Source organism: Pseudorca crassidens, chromosome 2, assembly GCF_039906515.1.
Source record: "Pseudorca crassidens isolate mPseCra1 chromosome 2, mPseCra1.hap1, whole genome shotgun sequence".
Lineage (NCBI taxonomy): Eukaryota > Metazoa > Chordata > Mammalia > Artiodactyla > Delphinidae > Pseudorca > Pseudorca crassidens.
Genome location: NC_090297.1, coordinates 119,629,343 through 119,652,442, shown reverse-complemented (window position 1 = coordinate 119,652,442; position 23,100 = coordinate 119,629,343). Strand labels below are relative to the sequence as shown.

The window sequence follows — 23,100 nt, the reverse complement described above, 5'->3', positions numbered from 1 at the left end:
GGAAAGCCCCCTTAGGGACAAAGGATTCAAAATTTCCCTGGGAAATTTTACAACAGTAAACAGACCCACGCCTATTTGGCACCCCTACAGTTCCCTCTCGAGCTGCCCTCAGCGTGAGCTTTCACAAATGTAGTTTTGATCATGTCACCTCCCTTTTCAAACCTTCAGTGTCTTCCTACTGGACTCAAGGTGAGGTTCAATGTCCTCGTCAGGTCTATCATGTCCTGGACCTTGCTGACTCTTCAACTCCATGCTCATGTTTAATATTTCAACCGTATCAGGGTACTTAGAAATTCCTGTAACAGAGCTGCCATTTCATGCCCGTTTCTTTCCCCTTGAATACAGTGCCCCACTCATCCATTTACTTGCCACTATTGCCCTGCTTCTTTTTCAAGACTGAGTTTAAGTATCCTTGCACCTGTATCTGACCCCTGGCAACTTTTCTTCCTCCTATAAGCCCTCCAGGTCATCGCCCCCCCCCCCCACCCCGCATCTCCCTGCCAGGATGTACCTCTATCACAGCACCTGTGCCGCCGTATTGTATTTGTTCTTTCACACGTCTGGACCATGAGAACAGGGCCATGGAACTTATCTTTGATTCCAAAGTTCCTACCATGATGCTTGACACAGCGTAGATTTTAATAAATATCTCTTGGAGGAACATAAGAAGAAGTAAATAAACATTTAGTGGCACTGTAACATCTATCCTCCATCGTGGGTATGGACACAGAGAAGGGTATCAGGTCCCTGACCTCCACAGTTCAGTCTGACTACATGTAAAGAGCTGTGTATACCTAGAAAATATTCAAGATGCAAAGCAGAGGTAGCACCAGGGTTCAAGGCAACTTTTACACCTAGGAAGTGAACGTTTCTCCTGCGAATAAGTAGGCATAAAGGAGATCTGGTACTTCATAGCTTAACCCAAACAAGAAACTATGTTTCATGTTTATATTGTTCTGTTTTCTTTTTAGGGAAAGCAATTGAGAAAAACATTGGATACTGCCTGTTGCAGTTCCATCTTAACAAGGAGTGTTCTCCACAGGGCACAAGGAGCGGGAAGATATCCCACCCTGCATCTGGAACGGTCTCCTAGTCACCACCTCAGGCATCCTGGGAATCAGACAAATGTACAAAATAGACATAGTCCCAAAGTGGCCTGTAGGTCTTTGCCCATCTTTAGTCTCTCGAGGGCTGAGACCCACATGCAGGTAGAGCTTCCACCATGGGACCTGGGAAAGGAATTGCCAGATAAAATATAGGATACCCAGTTGAATTTGAGTTTTAGATAAACAACAAATAATTTTTTAGTGTAAGTATGTCCCATGCAGTATTTTCATTTGCTAAATCTGGGTAACCCTGTCTGGGAAGAACATGTACTCTCAGCAAAAACTTTTTTATTCTAGCCTAGTTTGGCTAGAATAAATTTTTTGACCTTTGACCTTCTGCACCTGTATCTTCATAGAGGGAATGTCTTCCTTGTGGCTGTGACCATCTCTACCAAGCCCTTGCCTAGCTTCTGCTTGGTGTCCTGCTGTTTATCACAGTTCATTTAAGAATGAGGTAGTGACATATATACACTACTATGTATAAAGTAGATAAATAAGGACCTACTGTATAGCACAGGGAACTATACTCAATATTTTGTAATAACCTACATGGGAAAATAATCTGAAGAAAGAATATATACATACATATATGTATAACTGAATCACTTTGCTGTACACCTGAAACTAACACAACATTGTAAATCAACTATACTTCAATTTTTTTTAAAAAAGAATGAGGTAGTGACTTGCTCTTGTAAGTGAAATCCTGCTCTGGAACCTCAGCCCACCAACTACTGCCTGCCATCACATTTCCCTGAAGTTGGTCCTCTGTCTGGATTATCCCATGCCGCTGGCTCTAGGATTCCTGTTTCCATGGTCCCCTGCCTATTGGGGGTATCCTCTCTGATTGCCACCTACCACTAGGTCAGTCCCTGGTGACCTCACACCCAAGTCACACCACCATACCCCTTGCTAGTCTGCTTCCCACCACAGACTCTTGAGCCCTGAGATTTTGCCGTGAAGGTTAAGAGAGATCAGTGGTACCATTAGCCTTTCCTGGTAGAGAACAGAAGTCAGTACTTTAAGGTGCTCTGAAGGAATAATAGATTTCTCACTGTCCAAGTGAGATTCCTTCCTACTCTACAGAGAAGTGAGAGGTTTTTGCCTTTGCCTACCCCCTTCTCTGGTCTCTAGGAATCCATATCTTCTTTCATGGCCCAGCCTGAGGGCTACCTCCTTTCTGCAAGTCGCTTCAGGGCAAACCATCACCCACTTCTCTACGTTCTAGTACCACTGACTTTTTGACCTTTCATGTTGACATTTAACCACATGCAGCTTTTATTTATGTAAATATCCATGCGAGCACCAGATCTTATTAGCTGCAATCCTTTAATTCTTAAAATCTACAAATATGTGTTCAGTGCCTACCTCATACTATGTACGAGGCATACTGTGGTAGATATAACACATTTTTAAAGAATGTGGTGTCTGCCCTCATGGAGCTTGCCGACTTGTGGGAAATAGACATTCAAAACATATCAAAAGAACAAATATAGATTCCAGATGGTAATAAATGCTATGAGACAGAGGAACAGGGACCTCACTGAGGTTGGGGCTTCTGGAAAGTCAGCCTAAAAGTAAACAGAAAATAGACAAGTAAAGAGTGGGGCAAAGAGCCTTCTAGGCAGAAGGAGAAACCTGTCCAAAGGCTCCATGGAACCGAAAGAAGGCCTGAAAGAATGGAGCATCGGAGCACAGTGGCGAGTGCAGCAAGACGGGCCTGGAGAATGGGATGGCTTGATCATGCCAAGACTTGCAGACTTTGATTTTTATCTTCAGTAAGATGATAAATCATTCAACCACAAGCCGTTAGAAGACAAGGATCATGTCGGATAGAGCAACTGTTCAATTAAGTACTTGAGTTGAACAAATAGAGAAATGAATGCTTTGAAAGCTTCTTTTGGTGCCTGTCCCTGTGTCTGTAAGGCCATCTGTATGCTGGTACCCATTGTAACTTTAGTTATGTAAGAATAGTAATAATAATTCTCTTACTTTGGTTGAAACAAATATATAATGGTACATACACTCAGTGTGAACATCTATTCTTCTCAGGCCAGGAATCTACGACTCAGCAACTAGAATTCGCCAAACTTAGTCCCCACTATATGCCACAGCTTCTGGACATTTCAGGTTTCAAAAGCTTGGGGCGCATGAAGTGCAGAGCATGGCAGCTACTGATCTCAGGGCGGAAGGCAGATGACCCATGCTCTTAAGTTCACCTTCTGGGAATCTATGCGCTGTTTATGAAGGTTCTAGAACCTATGAACCACGAGACTGGCCTCAGAGGATTCTTTCCGGGGATTCTAACACCTTCTACTCTCCAGCCTCAATCCACCTTACCAAACTTGGTTTTGGACAAGACAAACTGTATTCCTCGGGGGTTATACTTCTGAGACATCATTGTGTGTGGTACCACCTGGTTAGTTAATACAGTTTACCTTACACGGGCAATGCGAAGTCCTGGGCTGAGACCTGTATAGTCAGAGGGTAACCCTGATCCATGTTCACTTGGTATGAATGTGAACTCTCTCATTACAAGTCATTATCTCCAACTGTATCTGGCATGCACTCAAGGGCACTCAGTCAAAATCCAACTGCAAAATTACAGCACCATCACAGTGCAACATCCTGCCAGCTCTCAGCGCCACACGACTGAAGTACACGCACATACAGGTCAACTCCAAGATCAAGATCTATTTTGGAAGCTTCTTAATTTCATCCTTCCTTAATTCATCTGTTGTGAAGGCCCAGAATTAATACTGCCATGTAAGGCGCTTGAGACACAGAGGATGGTCTGGGTTGAACATTTCGTAGCTTGCACAGGATACGAGGTAGTGTACGTTTCCAAGTTTAAGGCTGGGATGCTTTTGGATTTCTGCTCAAAGTGCAAATAGGACAGTTACATGTAATGTTTCCATGTTCCACAGACTTAGGGGGGCCTTAGGTTAAATATACATACAGGAAGTGAAAACTTCAAATTTGTTTTATTTAACTTTTCAGAGACAAAGAAAAATAAGCTCAGCTTGCTTTAGCTAAATAGAGGTGTCTTAGTGCAGAAAACTATTTATATCTGAATAAACATCCTCTACATCCAGCCCTGCAAAACTAAAGCACACGCACACTTACACCCATCCACACACACTGCACAAAAACACACATAATTTCCACACACTTTATCATACTGACGTAGAGCTAATACGTGTTCAGAAAATACTTATGGCACCTAAAAAATGTGCAAACACACACAGATGCTGCAGATGCTGGAAAAGAGTAGCTCTATAAGACAATAGATAATTATATTTACTCATATAGCCAAATCTGAAAAATTCAAGCAAAGGGTATTTTTTTTACTCTCAGTATAAATTATCTGATTGGCTGATACAGACAGCTCCAGATTCTTCACTTTAGTTTCATAACCTTTGATTTTGCCGTGGCTTTGTTGAAAGGCTATTATCTACTCAGGGTACACACAGGAACTGTATACACACCTGAACGAGAAACGGTGGCTATCTACGGAACACACACATAACCCGTGGTGTAAACCTTGAGGCTATTTACCATCACACAGGAAGCTAAATCCTCTTACACTTTCCTGACCATCCAAGAGACAGCAATTACCCCAGATTATCAGACCAACAATGACATGTCGCGTAAAGAGAGACACCGAGCCAACTTCACATCCCAAAGACTGGCATATTCAAGTACACTTAGGACATTAATAGCAATTTACGTGCCATCACTGAGACAAAGCCACAAAGGCTCCGTTGGCAGCCTCTTATTTTGAAGCCTATTATTTGTGGGAGTTACAGGCTATAATCACAACAGAAACTTTCAAAACCCTTATCTTCCGTGACGCACCAAATCTATTTCAGAGCCATAATTGCTATGTCACCGGAGAGTCTGCTGCTTAATGCACTCAAATGCCATTTAGTGTTTGCAGGGTCATTACAGCTAACAGAAGGGTAGGAGGGAGAGATGGTGGGAAGTTGTAGGGTACAGGCAGACAGAGAATGTTGAGGGGAACGTGCTAGAATGGGGCATGAGGCTCTACTGTGCCTTATTTAGGGAACGATACTGTTGTTTTGAGAATTCTACGTACCTATGAAATGAAGGCAAGTGCTTGGAAACTACGTACTCAACAATTCAGAGTTATTTTGACACCACCCCAGATATCTTCAGTGGATGCTGGGGGATATCCTCTTTTATTCTGAGATTCTCATCCAAGTATAAGACTGGGTTGATTTTTTAAATTTTAATTTTTTTCCTTTTAGATTGTCCCAGCAATCTCTGCAGTGGAAATCTTCCAGCTGTGCTGTGGGCTCAGGAGTCTGACTTGGCTTTTCTATATGTGTTCTGCCAGGGAATGAGAAGGGCAGAGGGGAGTGATGATGGTGAGATGTCAAAATTCAATCATCTAGAAGAATGTGCTACCTTTCAGATGGTAAAAGAAGATGCAAGGAGACAGATATAGCCTCCAAAATATGAGAAAACACCTAGTCACTCAAAAGACCATTTTTTAGACCTAAGTTGAGCTACGGTCGTAAGAAAACTTTTAAATTATATGTAGCTTTATTTCTTCAACCTGGCTATAAACTAGCCAATGACTTATTTGGCAACTCCTAATACTTAGGGGAATACTAGACATAGGGTAAATCTTCAAGGAAAGTTTTGACTGACTAATGTATCTCTAGGTTTTTTTTTTTTTTGCAGTACGCGGGCCTCTCAGTGTGTGGCCTCTCCCGTTGCGGAGCACAGGCTCCGGACGCGCAGGCTCAGCGGCCATGGCTCACGGGCCCAGCCGCTCCGCGGCATGTGGGATCTTCCCGGACCGGGGCACAAACCCGTGTCCGCTGCATCGGCAGGCGGACTCTCAACCACTGCACCACCAGGGAAGCCCCTCTCTAGGTTCTTTTAGACAATTCTTGGGTTCTATTTTATAGTCCTGAGTTTTTTCATACACTAGAAATACACAAAATGTCAAGCCAGTTCAGATTGCAGGGTTAATATTTTTTTTAAGATCGCCACCAGTATCACGTATAGATCTGCCTTTAGTTTTCCCAGGATAACAATCCAGCTTTCACTCTGAAGAACCTTCCACAGAAATAGAATGAGACCTGGGGCCTTATTCCTCCTGAGTCTTCCTCCATTGAGAAATAGAATTTTCTCTATTTTCTAAATATTGGCCCAGTAAGAAATGGAATCATACCTTTCTTGTGTAAGAGTTCTTAGAAATCAATAAGAAAAACATGAGCATTTCAAGAATGCATAAAAAAGACTAACAAACAGATGAAAAATGTTCAATCTCATTAGTAAATCAAAGAGAGATACAAATTAAATTAAACTAAAAATGAGATGGCATTTTATAATGTGATAATTGAAAAAGACTGAAAAACTGCTAAGACATGGTTATTGAGAATGTAAGGAAATGAGAAGGATCAAAAATGCTGGTAGGAACCATAAATTAATAGGAGTTTCCAGGAGAAAAGTTTACAATACATCACGAAGGCCTTAGATTTGTTCATACCCTTTGATCTAGCAGCTCCATTTCTAGGAATTTATTCAAGGAAATAATACAAAACATGCACTGAATTTTCTGTACTATGATGCTTACCACAGTGTTATTAATAATAGTAAAAAAAAAAGAAAACAGCTTAAACGTTCCACAGTAGAGACTGATTAAATAAATCACGGACCTTCCCAGTAACAAGCTCTTACGCAGTTATTAAACTTATGTTTGAGAAGAATGTTTAATGATATGGAAAATATTCATAATATATTTTTAGTAAAATAAGTAGGCTACAAAATGATGTGTTCCATATGATCCTAACTTTTCTACACCCACACAAAACATACTTAGACACAAAATGCTAGGAGGCTGCCACGCAAAAAGTTAGCAGTAATTTTCTTCTTTGTGAATTTCCTGCATTCTCCAAATTTTCTACATTAAATATTAATTTGTAATCCAAAAAAAAAAGTAAATGTAAAATTTAAACAAAGTGTAGGAAGGAAAGTCCACATCTAATTTAGGTCTTTGTCTTGTGTGTTTGAAAGGTCGTGGCCAACCTCTACAGCTCATTGGAAAAAAGACCAGTGCAATTAATGGTCAAATCCAAGTCTGAGGAAGAAAGATGGAGGTAAGAGGGACTCTTCTGCCTGGAGACTAGTGCATTAGCAGGTGATTTCACAACTCTCTTCAAAATATAATTACCTGTCAGGAGTATTAATCAGTTGTTTTTCCCATTCCACAAAAATTAAGGTCAAAGGAAGGAGGCTAAACATAGCAAATCAACTTAGACAAGATGGAGAGTTGCTTGAAAAGCATTTGATCTCTTTTTAATTTTCCCTGTCCCAATGCCCAACACAACTGGTTAATAGTAAATTCCAAGAAAATGCCTGCTGATCGAATGAGTGAATATGAATGAATGAATAAATGAAGGAATTGTAGATCAAGCCCAAGTCTTCAGAGATAACACCTGCCCCAGAGAAAAGTATGGGGAAGAGAAGAAACAGCAACAGATACCTGGTCTCTGAACATATGCATAAAAGAGTTCTAGCATGAATTAGTAAAGATTATTGGGTATAAGGTATATGGAAGTTGGAGGTAAAAGATGGGTACTGGGATATGATAAATAGAGAGAAAAAGAAGAAAAAGCCATCGTCTTATGGGAGAGACTCTTTCTGGACCACAGAAACCCCAAAATGTGTAGGGGTTCCAGGCAGGCAGAAAATCCAGACACAAGTTGGTTGTTGGTTTTTCAAAAAAAGAAAGAAAGCAAAGAAAAACCTCTTGACAATAGGTTCAAGTAGGCTCACTTCAAAAAGTATGCATTAAAAAAAATTAAAAAAAAAAAAAGCATGCATTAAGCACCTAGTGTGTACCAAGTCTGAAAGGAAGGCTGGGATACAAACTAGAATCCTCTTCAGAAACCTACGGCTGAGAGGAAGTAAAGAAAAGAATCAGAGAAGAACGCCCATTCCAAGCCCAGAGCACTAAGTACTACGTAGGAACTAGGAAGAACTTCTAGGAGGAGATAATCCTGATCTAAACCCTGTAAAATGGGTAGGATTATGAGATGTTTTCCCACTGACACAGGTTCCGGCCCATGGATTCTACTGCTTGAGAATTTTAACCACTAGCAATTGTCTCTAGGAAAGGCCAAGCTTACTAGGACAAGAGGGTTAAAGAACCAACATTTACAGTGCCAGCCACTGCTCGAACATGTAATCTAGAGAAGTACCGGGGCAGGTACTTGGTGATTTAACAGCAAAAACAATCACTCCAGACAAGGAATGAAAATTGACACCCATAGGTATATTTTTTCTAACCTTTAGACGTTTTTTATTGTTGTTGTTCTGACGCCTGATTTCACCCCTCACTAAACTTTTTTTGTTTACATTTTTAAGGTCCTAATTATTTTAATAAAATTAAATAAGTTAAATAAGTTAATGCATGTAAAGTTAAATGAATTAAAGTTAAATGAATTAAATAAGTTAATGCAGGTAAAGTGCCTAACACATGGGAAGAAGTCAGAAAGTGTTAGTTATTAATACAATTATTAAATGTCCTTTTAGCCTGTTAATTTTCTCTTCTTATTGTTTTATAATTGTTCTTTAATTTACTGCTTTATACCACTTCCTTATTTTATTACTACTTGATCTGTTTTATAATCTTCGTAAGTATGTTCTTAGAGGAGGTTATTTACTTTAACCACTCATTCTAGCTTATTTTATGTTGTTATTATCCTCTTTGCTACTTGCATATTTTAATTGCTTTTAATGTTCATTTTGCCATTTCACATGCAATTTTATCCATCTCCTGCCTTTTTTTTTTTTTTTTTTTTTTCGGTACGCGGGCCTCTCACTGTTGTGGCCTCTCCCGTTGCAGAGCACAGGCTCCGGACGCGCAGGCTCAGCGGCCATGGCTCACGGGCCCAGCCGCTCCGCGGCATGTGGGATCTTCCCGGACCAGGGCACGAACCCGCGTCCCCTGCATCGGCAGGCGGACTCTCAACCACTGCGCCACCAGGGAAGCCCCATCTCCTGCCTTTTTATCATTCCATTGCCTTCTTTCTTCTTCATTTTCTGTTTTTCTTATTTCCTGGATCTTTTAAATTTAATATTTGCCATTATTTTTTTTCTATTTATTTTTTCTAGTTTTGTTCATCTATTACCCTTGTACCTGTTGCACTTATTCTTTTAACTTATTCTTTTAAATTTTTATTCTTTTTAATTATTAAAAATGCCAAGTACTAATTGTCGACAAAGGGGGCCACTTGACAGAAGTCCTGGCCCAGTGAAGCAAGGTGGCTCCTTCTCATCTTTTCTGCTGGCCTAGGAAAAACTGCTACTTCTATAGTTAATGCCCCAGTTTCTTCACTGCTGATCTTCCATCCTCCAAAAACATTACTTAACATGTATAATTTATTAAGTTAACAGGCAAAATTTTCCTCTTCCTCCATTTCACTGTCCCCAAATTAAAACTTCAAAACAAAACAAAACCTCTATTGATATTTGGTACCTAGATTCCTGAAACAGTCTTGCCATCTATTTTAGTGAACCATCAAATCTCTCCATGAAGAGACACTTGATCTAAAATCTCTCTTCTCTCTTGTGTATGATCACGGGGTCCCTGGCTAAGTTGGCTAGCCAAATATGACATAATAGTGGTGAAGAGTAAGCTATATCCAGGGAAGGACTTACTTACTATATAAGTTTTAGATTTAATTCTAGTAAAAGAACCAACCAGTCTTAAGCCTTCTATACGCTACCCTGAAAGGATATATAACAGAATAGTCATAACTGAGTTCTTATAGTTCTTTCCCATATCAGCCAGGCTCCAAAATATTTATTACTAGGAAACATAACGGATTCTCTTACTGTAAGGTTCTTGACACCTCCCTTCATTAAGCGTAAGATCTAGAGGTTCAAGTGTCCATCTGGATAAAGGGAAAGAACAGAAGCTTCGGAGTTAGACCGTCTTGGCCCACACCCTGGCTCTATCACTGACGGGCTATTTGACTTTTGGGCAAACTACTTAACCTCTCTGAGTCTCCATTTTCTATCCATAAAATGGAGATGAGAATGTTTATAAAGACACTGGATTAGGGTACTCAATAACTATTATGAATTAGTATTCTTAGTATGATATTTGTGGAGGCTCAAGTTATCCCCAGAACTTTAAGCATGTAATTAATTGTGCTTTTGTTCTTCTACCCCTCTAAAAAGGCACAGAACCCTCAGTAGTTACGCTGGCTCTCTGTAGAACTCCTGAGCTCTGGTGAGAGAGGGATCTGAAACTTCCCTCATGAGAACCTCATCCTCTTACAGAGAGAGTATCCTCAAGGTCTACAGGTCGGCTGAGGCTGGCTTCCACACTCCCAGGGACTGGACCTCTCTAAGCCCCGAAGAGTTTTTAGAAATGTAGAAAGGTTCAAGTCAAGATGAGTTCAAAGACATGTCTGGCTTAGGCTTGAAAAATTATTAGGTTAGATGAATTAGTGGCGGACAGAGTGGGAAATTATGATGGCCGTCCCCCAAATTCTTTAAAAATCATATTATGTTGATTATATAAAGGTGGTGTAGTCCTTCCCTTTCAGTGAAGCAGGGGACTGAACCAGGTAACTCCCAGTCCTTCTAGCTTTCTGTGACTTTACAGAGTGCAAGAACCATGTCCTATTGATATTTGCATTCCTGGTACTGGATATCAGAAGGTTCTCAATAAATCTGTCAAATAAAGCACTTATTCATTTACTTAACCTGGTTAGTTGTTCCAGACTCAAGTCAGTCATGCCTTCTGCCTTATATATCTGGGAATTTGGAGAATATTTAGGGATCCAAATACTTAATATTTAAAGATGTGGAACAGAATATCCCAAAACTCACTTAGAGCCAGGTATAAGTAGAGATTTTTAAAATGTACCAAAGTTAAAAATAACAATTGGATTTTCTTAAAAAAGAGGTCTAATATTTTCTCTGAAAACAAACTTGTCTAAGAACATGGAACTCCTTCCCAGCTGTCAAGAAGAGGGCCATCTTCTGAAATCAATACTAACTTTTCCCCACAATTAAATTCAGCCAATTTAATAAGCTTCATATTTACCGAGGTCTAAAGGGGCTATGCCACTTTCAGGAGCAACCACAAAAACAAACTGCCCTTTTGAGGTTGTAACTGTTTTTTCTTTATGGAGCAGAAGGCAGGGTCGACTTGAGTCCGGAACAGCTAACCCAATCCTAGCCCAAGGACAGCATGGCTGCAAGGACAAATGTGGGCCCAACCGGACAGGATGCTATAACACGTCGATTCCAATGAAAACAGCATGGCGTCATTGTCGTGTCAGAGATAGGACTATTTCCAAAAACACAAATTTATCTTTTCCTTATAGCTTTGAAGTATTTCCTCTCCTCCTGGATTTTCTTGGGAGTGGAAAAACATCATGCTTATAAGTAGAACAGGGATACTGGAAGAGGCCTTTGACAACATCCAGCTCAACTGTCCTTTTTAGAGTACAGGAGACTGAGTCTTATCGAGAGAAAGTGACTTGTCCACAGTTACACAGGCAGAAAGTGGCAGAAGTGAAAGATGTGTACACACATTATAAATGTGGTCATGTTTGGAGTGATTGTATCACTAGGTTTGAGATCAAGAAAATTCTTTGTGACTACTTCTACTTCTACAAAGAGATAAGGGATCTCCACAGAAGGATACTTATTTTATTTTAAGTCCATGGTATGGCTCTTTTGTGCAGCGGGGAGTAGGTTTCTCAAACTATTGCTGGTTGGTCTTGAATTCCTCTCTTCTGCTATATAGCTTAATTTCAAATTCCCTCCTAAACTACAAAGCTGATTGGCTCCCTTGTCCTAGTATTCCAAGAACAGGAAACGTAATCTCAGATAAAGTGTTGAATGAGACTGAAAGTTAAAATACATCTTGATTGGCATCAGGGTTTCTCCAACTTGACCTGGATATATTATGATGTAGCCTCATTCCCCGAGGTCAAAAATGCTATTGATGACATATTTATTGAAGGAATGGATGAATGAATTAATGAATACATGAATGCATGAATATTTAAATATGCCATTGAATGATCTGGCCTCATTCATCTTCTGTACCTTTAAGGACTTTCACCTGGCAGCTGGTGAAAAACAGTGGATTGCATATGAAATTACAATATTGGGATTTTTTTTTTTCTTTTTGCTTCTCCAACTATTGTGGGCTCAAATAAAATGCTGTTCTAGTCTCGAATGCTCAGTTGATACGGTATTAAGGCTGAAAGGCCTCATCACGTAAGAAGCTAAAGGGACTTTCCCTTTGGCTCTGTCATCAGGGAGAGCCAGGCTTATAAGCTTCTGGAAGGTGGGAGTCCATCTCCTCTGTACTGCTGCCTTCAACCCTGCAGAGACTGGTTCACCGTGTTCAAGCCTATCCTCACTCCCTTTACCCCCCAGACTGGGGCTGTTCACAGGTTCCTGGCTGCAGCACCAGAAGGTACCCAAAGGCAAGTAACTGGGAGCACGTCTGAATATGTTTTAGTAACTTCAAAATTCACATTCAGCTTGGTAGAACAATTAAAACTTCATATAATTAAAGTGAGTTTTTAAAGATCTGCATATGACTTTAATTATCACCCTCACTCTCTAGTCTTACAAGTCCACATGTGGCAACATCTTATTAATATATACTTTAAGTGGAAGGAGGTCTCTCAGAAGTAGTTAAGAAAAAATGAAAATGATGGCAGGTGGCCAAGTATTACCAAGTAAGCCCTGTGATGTTTAAATGCCTGAAACGTGTTCACTTAAATAGTTCTCTATTTTTGTCCCAATGATTCTATATTTTATTTATTTTCTTCGTAAATGTCCTTTTGTCCCTTTGCCTAACGTGGGAGAAAGCAAAAAAAAAATAAAATAAAAACACGTATGTTATGGTTTACAAAGATCAAAGCTTCATATCTATTTTTCCACTACTATAATTATCACAAAGCAAAATCAATGAGACTTTTCTGTCATAAACTAACGTTTATGACACTTTGCCTTTATAGAGAGAACACTAACACTTTATTTCTATTTTCACTTAATCTCTTGAATAATGACAATCTTATAGGGGTATCTGTCAACATTTAAGATGTGGCTGGAGTGAACTCACTCCCTTAACTCACATGTTATTTTATTTTAAAAAAATTTATTATTTTTTAATATTTATTTATTTATTTGGCTGTGCTGGGTCTTAGTTGTGGCACGTGGGATCTAGATCCCTGACCGGGGATCGAACCCAGGCCCCCTGCATTGGGAGAACCGAGTCTTAACCACTGGACCACCAGGGAAGTCCCCTCTCACATTTTAAAATAATCAAAAATAATTTCACCCTAAAGACTAATGCTTTCTGCTACCACAAATCTCCGTGAATTCAAAGGGAGAAGTTCATGTAATGCAAGCTCTTCCTCCTTCCCTCAAGATCCAACTGAAAGGGGAAGCGATAGGGTAGGCTAGAAAAGATGGCGGAGACTAACTCAACGGAAAGAGTTTTCTGGAAAGAGGAGCTTACAGTTGAGCCTGGTGTCCCTTGAGTGAACAGTAGGAATCAAAAACCATACTTGTAGGACTCCAGAACTACTAAGCTGAAAGGACCTTAGAGCTTGTTGATGGGATAAATTTGACAGATGAAGCAACGATACAGAGATGAAGAGACTCGCCAGAAGAAGGATCCAAGTTTCCTGATTTCAGGTTGCTGCCACTGTCCACCCGTTTGTGCAGGTTCTAGTCCCACGTCTGGTAGAGAAAGCAGTGAGAACCCCATGAGAAACGGTGTTCTCCAGGCTTGTGGTTGCCAAAGGGGAGTGGGGATGGCGGAGGGAAGGACTGGGAGTATGGGATTAGCAGATGCAAACTATTATATATAGGATGGATAAACAACAAGGTCCTACTGTATAGCACAACTATATTCAATATCCTGTGATAAACCATAATGGAAAAGAATATGAAAAAGAATATATATATGCATAACTGAGTCACTTTGCTATACAGAAGAAATTAACACAACATTGTAAATCAACTATACTTCAATAAAATTAAAAAAAAAAAAAGAAACGATGTTCTCTTGCTGTATAGATGGCTACCCAAAAGCAGGTTTTGATAAGGGGATTCTTTTAGGAAAGAAGGTTTTAAAGAATTCAAAGGGATAATTCTCTTGACAATATCATCACTCTATAACTTCATCTATTTAATGCTGATCTGACTCTTAATTCTCAGAGAATCTGCCTTGGTCAAAAAGTTTAGAAACTTTTTCCAAAAAGAAAGACTTAAGAAGCTTTTTGAATTAAATTGAATTAAAAAAGATAGTCTATTTGTGGGTTTTGAATTAAAAAAGATAGTCTATTTGTGGGTTAGTAAGGCATTTAAGAGAGAAAATCATTACTAGGTATTTTACAGCTGTTACATAAGATGTGGCATTTTTTAATTCAGTGGTAGCTTGTCTTCTGATTTATTCATTCAACAAACATGTTTTGAGCAACTAATATACGCATTTTGGGACCACATGCGTATTTGGGAATCAAAGACTGATTGAGTGTGTCTGTGCATATATCCATAAGGCAAGGGAGTGTGTGTGTGATAAAGTGGAGAGAAGAGAGGAAGGAGGGCTAAGGAGAAGAAGACAAACAGCAAGGAGGATCTGGGCGTGGGAGAGTCAGTGTGACTTGGGGAGTGAGGGGGATGCAAAGGTAGATGGGGCCGGAGCGTGGAAGACTCTGAAAATGTCCGACTCAGGGATTCAACTTGCTTAGGTGGGCAATAGAGAAGTGCTCTTGATTTCTGGGCAAGGAATGACAAAATTCTGGGGATGTGTGCAGGAGAAAGGAGACACTAAAGGCAGTAACGGTAATTAGGAAATAATCACAATAGCCTAGCTAATGAACCATTTCTAGAACGAGGATGGTGGCAGTGGGAAGGGAAACCAAAGAGTGGATGTGATAGCTAAGTGATCTTTCAGTCTGTCTAACTGACAGAGAAGTGAAGTAACCTCCCTCCATCACTTAGAGCCACTCTAAACCCAGTAAGCATTGCCCGTTGTCATTTGAGAATACAAAGCACTCAAAAAGGTATAATTTAACACAACTTAAAATTGATACCAAAGCAACAGACCGTATCATGAGCAGCCTTTGATTCATTTATCCTGTGTCTTAAAGACCCAGGGTCTTTAACGCTCACTCTGGCTAAGGAAGGGGGTCCTTAGGCCTTGCATAACTCTGTATCCTTGTCAAAAGTGTACCTTTCCATCAGAAGAGAAAAAAGTGACAACTGCGTCCTAACCTATCCTCACTAGGAACTACCTACTGGGAAAACTGCTCACACAAGAGGAGGAAAAAGGTCAAATTAGAAAGTTATCACTTATAACTTTTCATGCTGCATTCATGTGGAAAAACGTGTGCTTTGTCAAGCCCATTCCTACCTATTTTCTCATTTTCCCTAAAGCAGTCATGAAGGTACTAAGGGTGAGAATTACCGGCCCCATTTTATAAAAGACAAGGTTTGACGCCTGCCCACGGGCACATGAGAGTTACAAGGACCAGAGTCTCCCAACTCCCAACGCAGGGCTCTCACCACCACACCTTGCAACCCGATCACTACGTGGCCTTAGTTAAAGGCAAGCCGTCTGAACTCCACAAGATTTAAAATAGATGCTGGTTGGATAAGATGTGAGTGCTGTAAAAATCCAGGCAGGGGAGTAGATAAAGGCTGCCCAGAAAATGTCCTCCACTGAATGAAACACAATCCAGCCCAGCTGGGAATTCCATTGCTGCCATGGGTTTTGGAATTGTTTATTTCTATTCATTGGCTCCAATCTTTCATTCCTGTCCTTGTCTCTTCTTGTCTACCTCCTTTTCTCTCTCTCTCTCATTTCTCCTAGCAGCCAGTGCCCCTCTCTGCACATACACATGCTTCGGCATCTAATACCACTCTCTAAAAATACATCCCACAAGCTTAGTCTCCTGCAAGGTGGCACAACTTAAAATTGATACCAAAGGAACAGACCATATCATGATCGGCCTTTGATTCATTTACCCTGTGTCTTAAAGACCCAGAAATAAAATAAACAGTTCACAGGGGAAAAAAATTAATGCAAAATGAGAGACTCTTTCAAGTGGCATTTTCCAGCCCAGTTTTTGTGGTGGGCTTATGTAATCAGACATAATGATCTGCACATGTTTGGTTACACTATTTCAGAAATGATTCCCAGCCCACCAGATGACGTCAGAGGGGCCAACGTTGACCCCCCAGAGTCTGAGTGCCGCTCTCTCCTGTGCTACCCAATTAGGAAAGAAAGATACCAAATAGCAGAACTGTCAGCCCCACTTCCTGCCCAGTCATGTAGACTTTCTGCAGTTCTCTTTCTGAATGCGTCCATAGTCTCCTCCCCACACTCTTATACTTTCCTCATGTTCCTCTCTTCCACTTACATACAGAGCAAAACTTTTTCTGGAAAGACCGATCTTCTAGCTCAAAAAGATCCAGGAAATGGATAAATGCCTATGTGCTTGAAACTCCCCATACAAACACAGAACAACTTAATTCATTTGGAATCCATGTTTGAGAACATAATTCTCCACCACGGTATCTTGGATTTTTTCTAAGCAGGCGTCTGACAAGTCAGCCATGAATACAGGAATAATAATTAGTATAAGCACAAGAAAGGAAAAATCCCTCTGCTCTGGAAACCCTTTCTAAAAAAGGGACACAGGTGCCCAGAGCATGTTTAACAGGGTCAGCTCTAACCTCCCTCCTTCCATCCCAGAGAGGAACTTGATAAATATTATATAAACTCAGAGGAGATTCTGCCTAAGGAAGGTAGAAAATAAAGAATTCCTAATTGGAAGGGGCCTTAAAAGTCACCAAGACAGTCATCACCTGGTACTTAACTCCCTTCCACAACATCCTTACCAAGTAGTTAGCCAAACAATGTCTGAACGCGCCAATGATGGGGAATTCTTGGCTTCCAGAGGCAAAAGATCCCTTCTTTGGACAACTCTGACTGCATCTTAGAAAGGCCCTTGAGATGTTGAAGTGAAATCTGTTTCCCTGAATCTTCTACTCAGTGATCTATCCTACCTCCCTTTACGTCATTCACGATGAATCCAATCTCTCTCACTGATGACAGCGTGTCTCAAACTATTACTTACCAGCCAAACCTTCTCTTTAATGGGCTAAGAATTCCTAATTTTTTCAACCGTTCCTCATATGATGAAACATCTGGTATCCTCTTGCTTCCTTCCAGTCTGGCCATTGTGATATATGATTTCACCAATGCAGAGTTAAAAAGCTATCACGTTTTTCATTGCAGATACCATACCTCAATTAGTATAGGTTAGAATTACATCAATACACTATGCCTACCTTTCCTTCCCTCCATCCCCAATTTACTTTAATCCTAACAACAGAAACAACAACAAAAAATCCTCACCATCATCCAATCATAGTTTTCTTAGACAGTTCTGAGCCAATAGTTCTACTGGAGCATCTTATGACCTCTAAAAGCCCAGGAAATCACCTCTGATCTAAAGAACAGCTTCCTTTTCCAGGCTGCCCCCTTGTCCCAGCTTGCTGTCACCGCTGCTGAGATAGCGGACGATTGATCTGAGAAATCAAGTTGGATTGCTGTCCCAAATCTACACTCGATTCTCCTTGTGTCTGTCTGATCGATTTCACTCTGTGCGACATAGCTTGTCGCTATGAATTTTCATGCTAGTCAGGAGCCGCCAGCGCACCCAAGAACAAGTAGAAGATGGTCTGCACCCCTCCCCATCCCTTCAGCATACCCAGCCTCTGTGTTAATTTTTTTTAATCGTCCTTAGATGGGAGAAAGGTTTTTTTTTTTAAGACCACAGACCTGGATGCAATGGATTTCGGCTACTGGTTTTTCTCCCCAGGTTCCCAGGCCCCCGCTGGTGGGGACGTTTCCTACCACTGTTGTACTAGGTGTCACCTGTTTAGCAGCCCCTCTCAGCTGAACGCATGTGGCCGCAGGTGCCATGCAAACACTGATTGTGTGTGACAGCCCTAGACGCCAGCTGCCTGCATGAAGCCTGCCCAATCGCCACTTTTTTTGAGGGTAGAATGCTGCCGACGGCATGACCAATACAGAAACAAGAAATAGGTGACCGTAAAGCTAAGAAGTCCTACTAAGTGGCGTTCTGAGCCCTGTGGCTTTGAACTAATTGATAGTGATAGAATAAAAACAAAGGGTGGCGGGGGGAGCCTTGTTTTCTTACACTGATGCCCTGCGGACTGTACATCTGACTGGCTGCGAGTCCGTCACTGTATCCTCCTGTCTGGCTGATAACATGGCGAAGGGTATCCACCTAAACAGATGAACAACAACAGAGAGGAAATTAGTCAGGGAGATGCAGGGAAAGGGAGGCACATCATCATCACACAGGCTACCATTTGGGCTCGCCAAATTAATGCGATCACTGGAGACATTCTTCCTGGGAAAGGAACCATTAGGAGGAGGCTGGGCCTCCTCTCTATGCCGAATCCACTACCCTTTCTGATTTCAGTAAGGAAGACAGAAAAATGGTCAAAGAAAGCTGGGATTCCCAACACTGAAACTAATTCAACAATGCTGCATGAGACGGCAGGGACTGGGTGATAGAGGGGCTGAGAGTGGGGAGAGTGAAGGGATTTTCCCTGCCCTCCGGATCATCCTATCTAACTTCTGTGCTGGGGATCCTACAAAAGTCAAGGCTCTGTGTAGAGCGGCTTGGTCAGGCCCCTCACAGAGAGAGCAGTGTGCGACTAATGCTGTCTTTCTGAGGACTTAAATGATGGCCAGCTGTTTAGTCATCTGACCGAAGTCTGACTATATCTCCTCGAACTTGTTTCCAGGCAATGTTTCCTGAGCAGGGCGCTGAATCACCGGCCAGGTGGTCTCTTCCAGGCATGTAATGCTTCCTGCTCCTCTGGCAGGGTGGGAGCCTGGATGCGCTTGGCTCAGAACTTCCCTAGCGATCCTGACCCGGAGCACAGGACCTCACCCTGTCACATCAGGCTGCGTGCTGACACAGGAGGATGGCTTCTGAGCTCTCGTGAAGGCGAGCTGCCAACTAGGGAGCGCTGAGGGTTTACAACCACACGCTTGATTTTTGTTTCCCAGCATGGACTTATAGACTCATCACCAGAAACCCAAATCCCTTGACCTCAAGGATGACTAAGAAGATGAGTTTAGTCAACCTGGCTGGGTGTTTTCAAAGGTTAAAATGAAAACGTGAGATCCTAAGGTATGTGCCTAGTCATTCATGACCTCTATATTGGGCAGATGTTGAGTGTGGAAAAGCAACAAACAAGAGAGGGACCTGAAAAGTGAACTGATGGACTCAACTCCTCCTCCCTTTCCCTTTCATGAGCAAAGAATACACTGGGTCCACTTGCCTGACGGGCCTTAGTCACCTCACCCCGTGCTTGCCGCTCTCCTGCCCTCCTAGGGTGACTGACAAGCCAGAGCCAGACGCATTCACAAAGTGTGGACAAGATTCCCCACGACAATGGTTGTCTTTGATTCGGTTTGGTTGTTGGTAAGGTTTTGTCTCTACATCTCTCTCTGTCTGTCCGTCTCTCTCTCTCTGGACAGAAACAGGAGGTGCCAATCCGACTGAGGGCTCTTGGACGCTAAAGCATTCACCTGGCGGCACATTGGCTGGGTCCCTACCTGTGATTGCACGTTGGCTCCAACCTGGGCCCCTTGGTAAGAATCCCCATTGAGTGACTGCACGCTCATGAACAAATCTCCAGAGTTTGACATGTTAAAAGAACTGGAAGAACCTGGAAAGGAAAGAGTGAGGCACCTGAATCACAGAAAGGAAAAGGCTTAACCCCCGCAACTAACAGCCAAGAGGAAGAATGACATGCAAAGCAACCCCCCCCAAATAAAAACTAAAATCAAAACAACATCAACAGAGTCTGGTTAGTAGCATGAAGAACAGAGCAAGCAATAAAGGGTGCATATCATTGATGTTATGCGGAGCCCACATCTCACTGCAAGTTGCCCATAGGTCTGCTTCCCCTTAGCAGCTTCAAGCTGAGACAGGAAACATGTATTCTTCTCAACTTGCTCTGTTTGAGTTGAAGACAGTCTCCAGACCCAGGGTCTCTCTCTCTTGTCTCTAAAATTCTAGGATTGGCTGGGGGACTGTGGGCTGGAGACTACAGGCTGGTCAGTGGTACTTCTGCCACCACGATGGAGCACATGAGCTATCAGCTGGATTCTAAATAAACTAATGCTACACCCATCTACTCTCACATGGGTAGCAGCACCTGGGAGGGGAGGGCATGAAGGTAACGCTGCACAGTAGGGCTGGCCCTGTGATATGAGTCACCAACATTCCTGATTTCTAGAAAGAAGGTGATGTTCCCTGCTGGGTGGCAAACAGTCCAAGAGGATCATGAGGACTGCAAAAATCAGTGAGAATAATATGCTCTTCTCTGCCACCTGCCATTTTGGAGGAAGATGAGACAGAAAATGGACCAGGAATTCTCAAGCATGCATGAAATATGAAATGATAGTAATAATAATAATAATAAAGTGAGCCTTCAGAAGAGCAGTTAACTATCTGCTTTCACCTCCTAGAGTTGAAACTTTCTCCCAGACTTAGCCTGTAGGCACCACCCGGGTTCCACTGGTTCTACTGTGGTAAACCTAGTCCCCCCCTCAACCTAAACACAAGGCCATGGAAAAGCTTAATATTATTCTGAAGCCATCGTGCAGCTCAGTGCATTAGGAAAGAAAGCTCAACGTGCAAGGTTTGGTTAAAACATGACGTTAGCCTGGAAAAGGAGAGACCTCAGGGACCCAGGTCAGTTCCACTCTATTGTTTCCGTCCCTATATTGCTCAAATTGCACTCCTGCCCTTGAATTCTGAGACAGCCATCATCCGTGTGGAATCGCCCAACAGTGATTCATGCCCCAGCTCTGACTCTCTTTTATCCCAAAATAGGGATTTGTGCCATCCTAGAGAGCCGTCTCGCCTCACATGAAGAGCTGCAGCTAAGCTGAACAGAAGGTTTTTTTGTTCCATGGCAGGACCACTTAACTAGCAATGACTTCTAAACTCTGCCACTCTCCTCAACTATTCATGGTATCCTCATCCTTCAAAGGCAAGAGCCATTTAGAGGAACCAAATGATTTACTCGAGGACAATTTACTTGGGGACAACCTCAAGTTAAGGAACATCTCCATCCTGCTTTGTTCTTTGGGGTGTCCGTCCATATGCAAGGAGCCAGCTGAGTATTTTGCTACACAGATGGATCCTCCACTCTTAACTCCCTTCTCATGGGAAAAAGGGACTGCTTTCTCTGGGGGGCGGGGGACAACTCAAGCACCATCCAAAGAACTATGACGTCCTGATTAACTCTGAAACATGTCCAATGTATGTCATCTGGTACACGTTTCTCGGTTTAGCTTATCTGAAAGGAATTAGAAAAGTTGGATCTTAGGCAAAATAGGTACAAGATTTGACCAGGTGTAGCTTACACCCAATCAGTGGGCAGAGGCTTTGGCCTGGACCCTCCTTCCATTAATGTGCTGCAAATCTTTCAAACAGCCCCCCCCACAACGTGTGGGTGAAGCAGTGGGTAGCACAGATCACATTCGTATGTTAAGATATATAAGACCCAGGCATCTATGTCCTAGTTACATCCCTCTCAAGTCTTTCTTTCAACCACAGCGATATAACCTAAATATTAAAAGCCATTCTGTAATAAGTATTACAACACATGCTCACAGGTAGATGTCATCAGAACCAAGAACCAGCAGCTCTAAGAACCCAAATTATAATTGTTTATATGATATCAGAATTTTTTTTCCCCCGAGAGTATTCAGTTTGAAGCCCAGGTATCTTATTTCTCTCCCAACCAAATACCATGTAATAAACATACACTCTACATGCTTGGTTGATGGTTTATTGGAAATTAGCACACAGACTGAGAAATGGGAGAAACTTCCAGAGGGCTACACTGATGCCAAGGGACATGGCACCCATGGAACCATGAAGCCACGGAATGTGCCACTTACAAGATACACACTGCAATTGACACAGATGATTTAAAAAATATGTGTGCCTAGATAAATTGTAAATATGCCTGGCTGCCTAATGTACATAGAGATAACTATGCACATATCAATGTACTTCGTGTACAAATGCATTTGAATCAGAGCAGTAATTGCAGAAGGAGTCCCTGTGCTTTTGGCCATGCTGTTTCAGCATTTCATTGTCTCTGTACACCCACGTACAACACCGCCATGGCTTCTGCTTCTCTGATAAGTAACTAGAGGCAGTGATTTCGCCGAGGAAAGAGACCAGGTGTCACGAATACCGCAATAAGGCAGACATGTCCACACAAACATCTAAGTAATGAGGGGGAGACTCATTCTTCATCTGGCACTGGAAGTTGGACAGAACTTATCCTGGATTGGATAACCTCCTGGGAAGGATGTGATTCATAGACAAATAGCATGTGGGCTCTCTCGGAGGTGCTGTGGAATTCTCAAAGAACTAAAACAGAATTACCTGGTTTGCTGAGAAGGTCAGTCTGGAACCTTACCTGCAGGTGGCTATAAAGTGATGGCAATGACTAGAAGCACATTTTAAGACGTGCTTGCCAGTTAAAAGGTTCTGAATTTGGCTTGGAAAGGGAGGCAAGTGGCTCGCTGAAGCCGTAATCCAGACAGCTGGGGCACATACAAAGCTAAACTTGCACTCAACTAGACAGAGAAGTGATAGATCACCTACAGATTCTGATGCATTTGCTCATGCAAACACGATGTGGAGATGTGTTAACAGCCATTTTCATAAAAGACAATTTCCTGAACACTCTGTTTCTACTCTAAAGAGTCTCCAAGAGAATTACATTTGCTCAGGGGGAAAAAAAAAACACCCAAACCCAGTTAACTTCAAAATCCAAAAAATAGAATACTAATGATAATATCTCAATCTGGAGCGGGGTTTCT

At 41.9% G+C, this 23,100-nt stretch overlaps 1 protein-coding gene across 5 annotated transcripts in view; it reads right to left on the bottom strand.

The window, feature by feature from the left end:
* The window catches only part of PBX1 (PBX homeobox 1), a 318,349-nt gene that overhangs the window by 45,675 nt on the left and 249,574 nt on the right, over positions 1-23,100 (bottom strand). For 3 of the 5 annotated variants that reach the window (XM_067728492.1, XM_067728491.1, XM_067728496.1), the window contains 2 exons: positions 19,804-19,916; positions 18,368-18,457 (listed from right to left, as the gene is read on the bottom strand). In XM_067728492.1, coding sequence (XP_067584593.1) covers positions 18,368-18,457; positions 19,804-19,916 — 203 coding nt within the window. The remainder of the gene's footprint in view (positions 1-18,367; positions 18,458-19,803; positions 19,917-23,100) is intronic. The other 2 variants (XM_067728494.1, XM_067728493.1) reach the window with 1 other exon arrangement.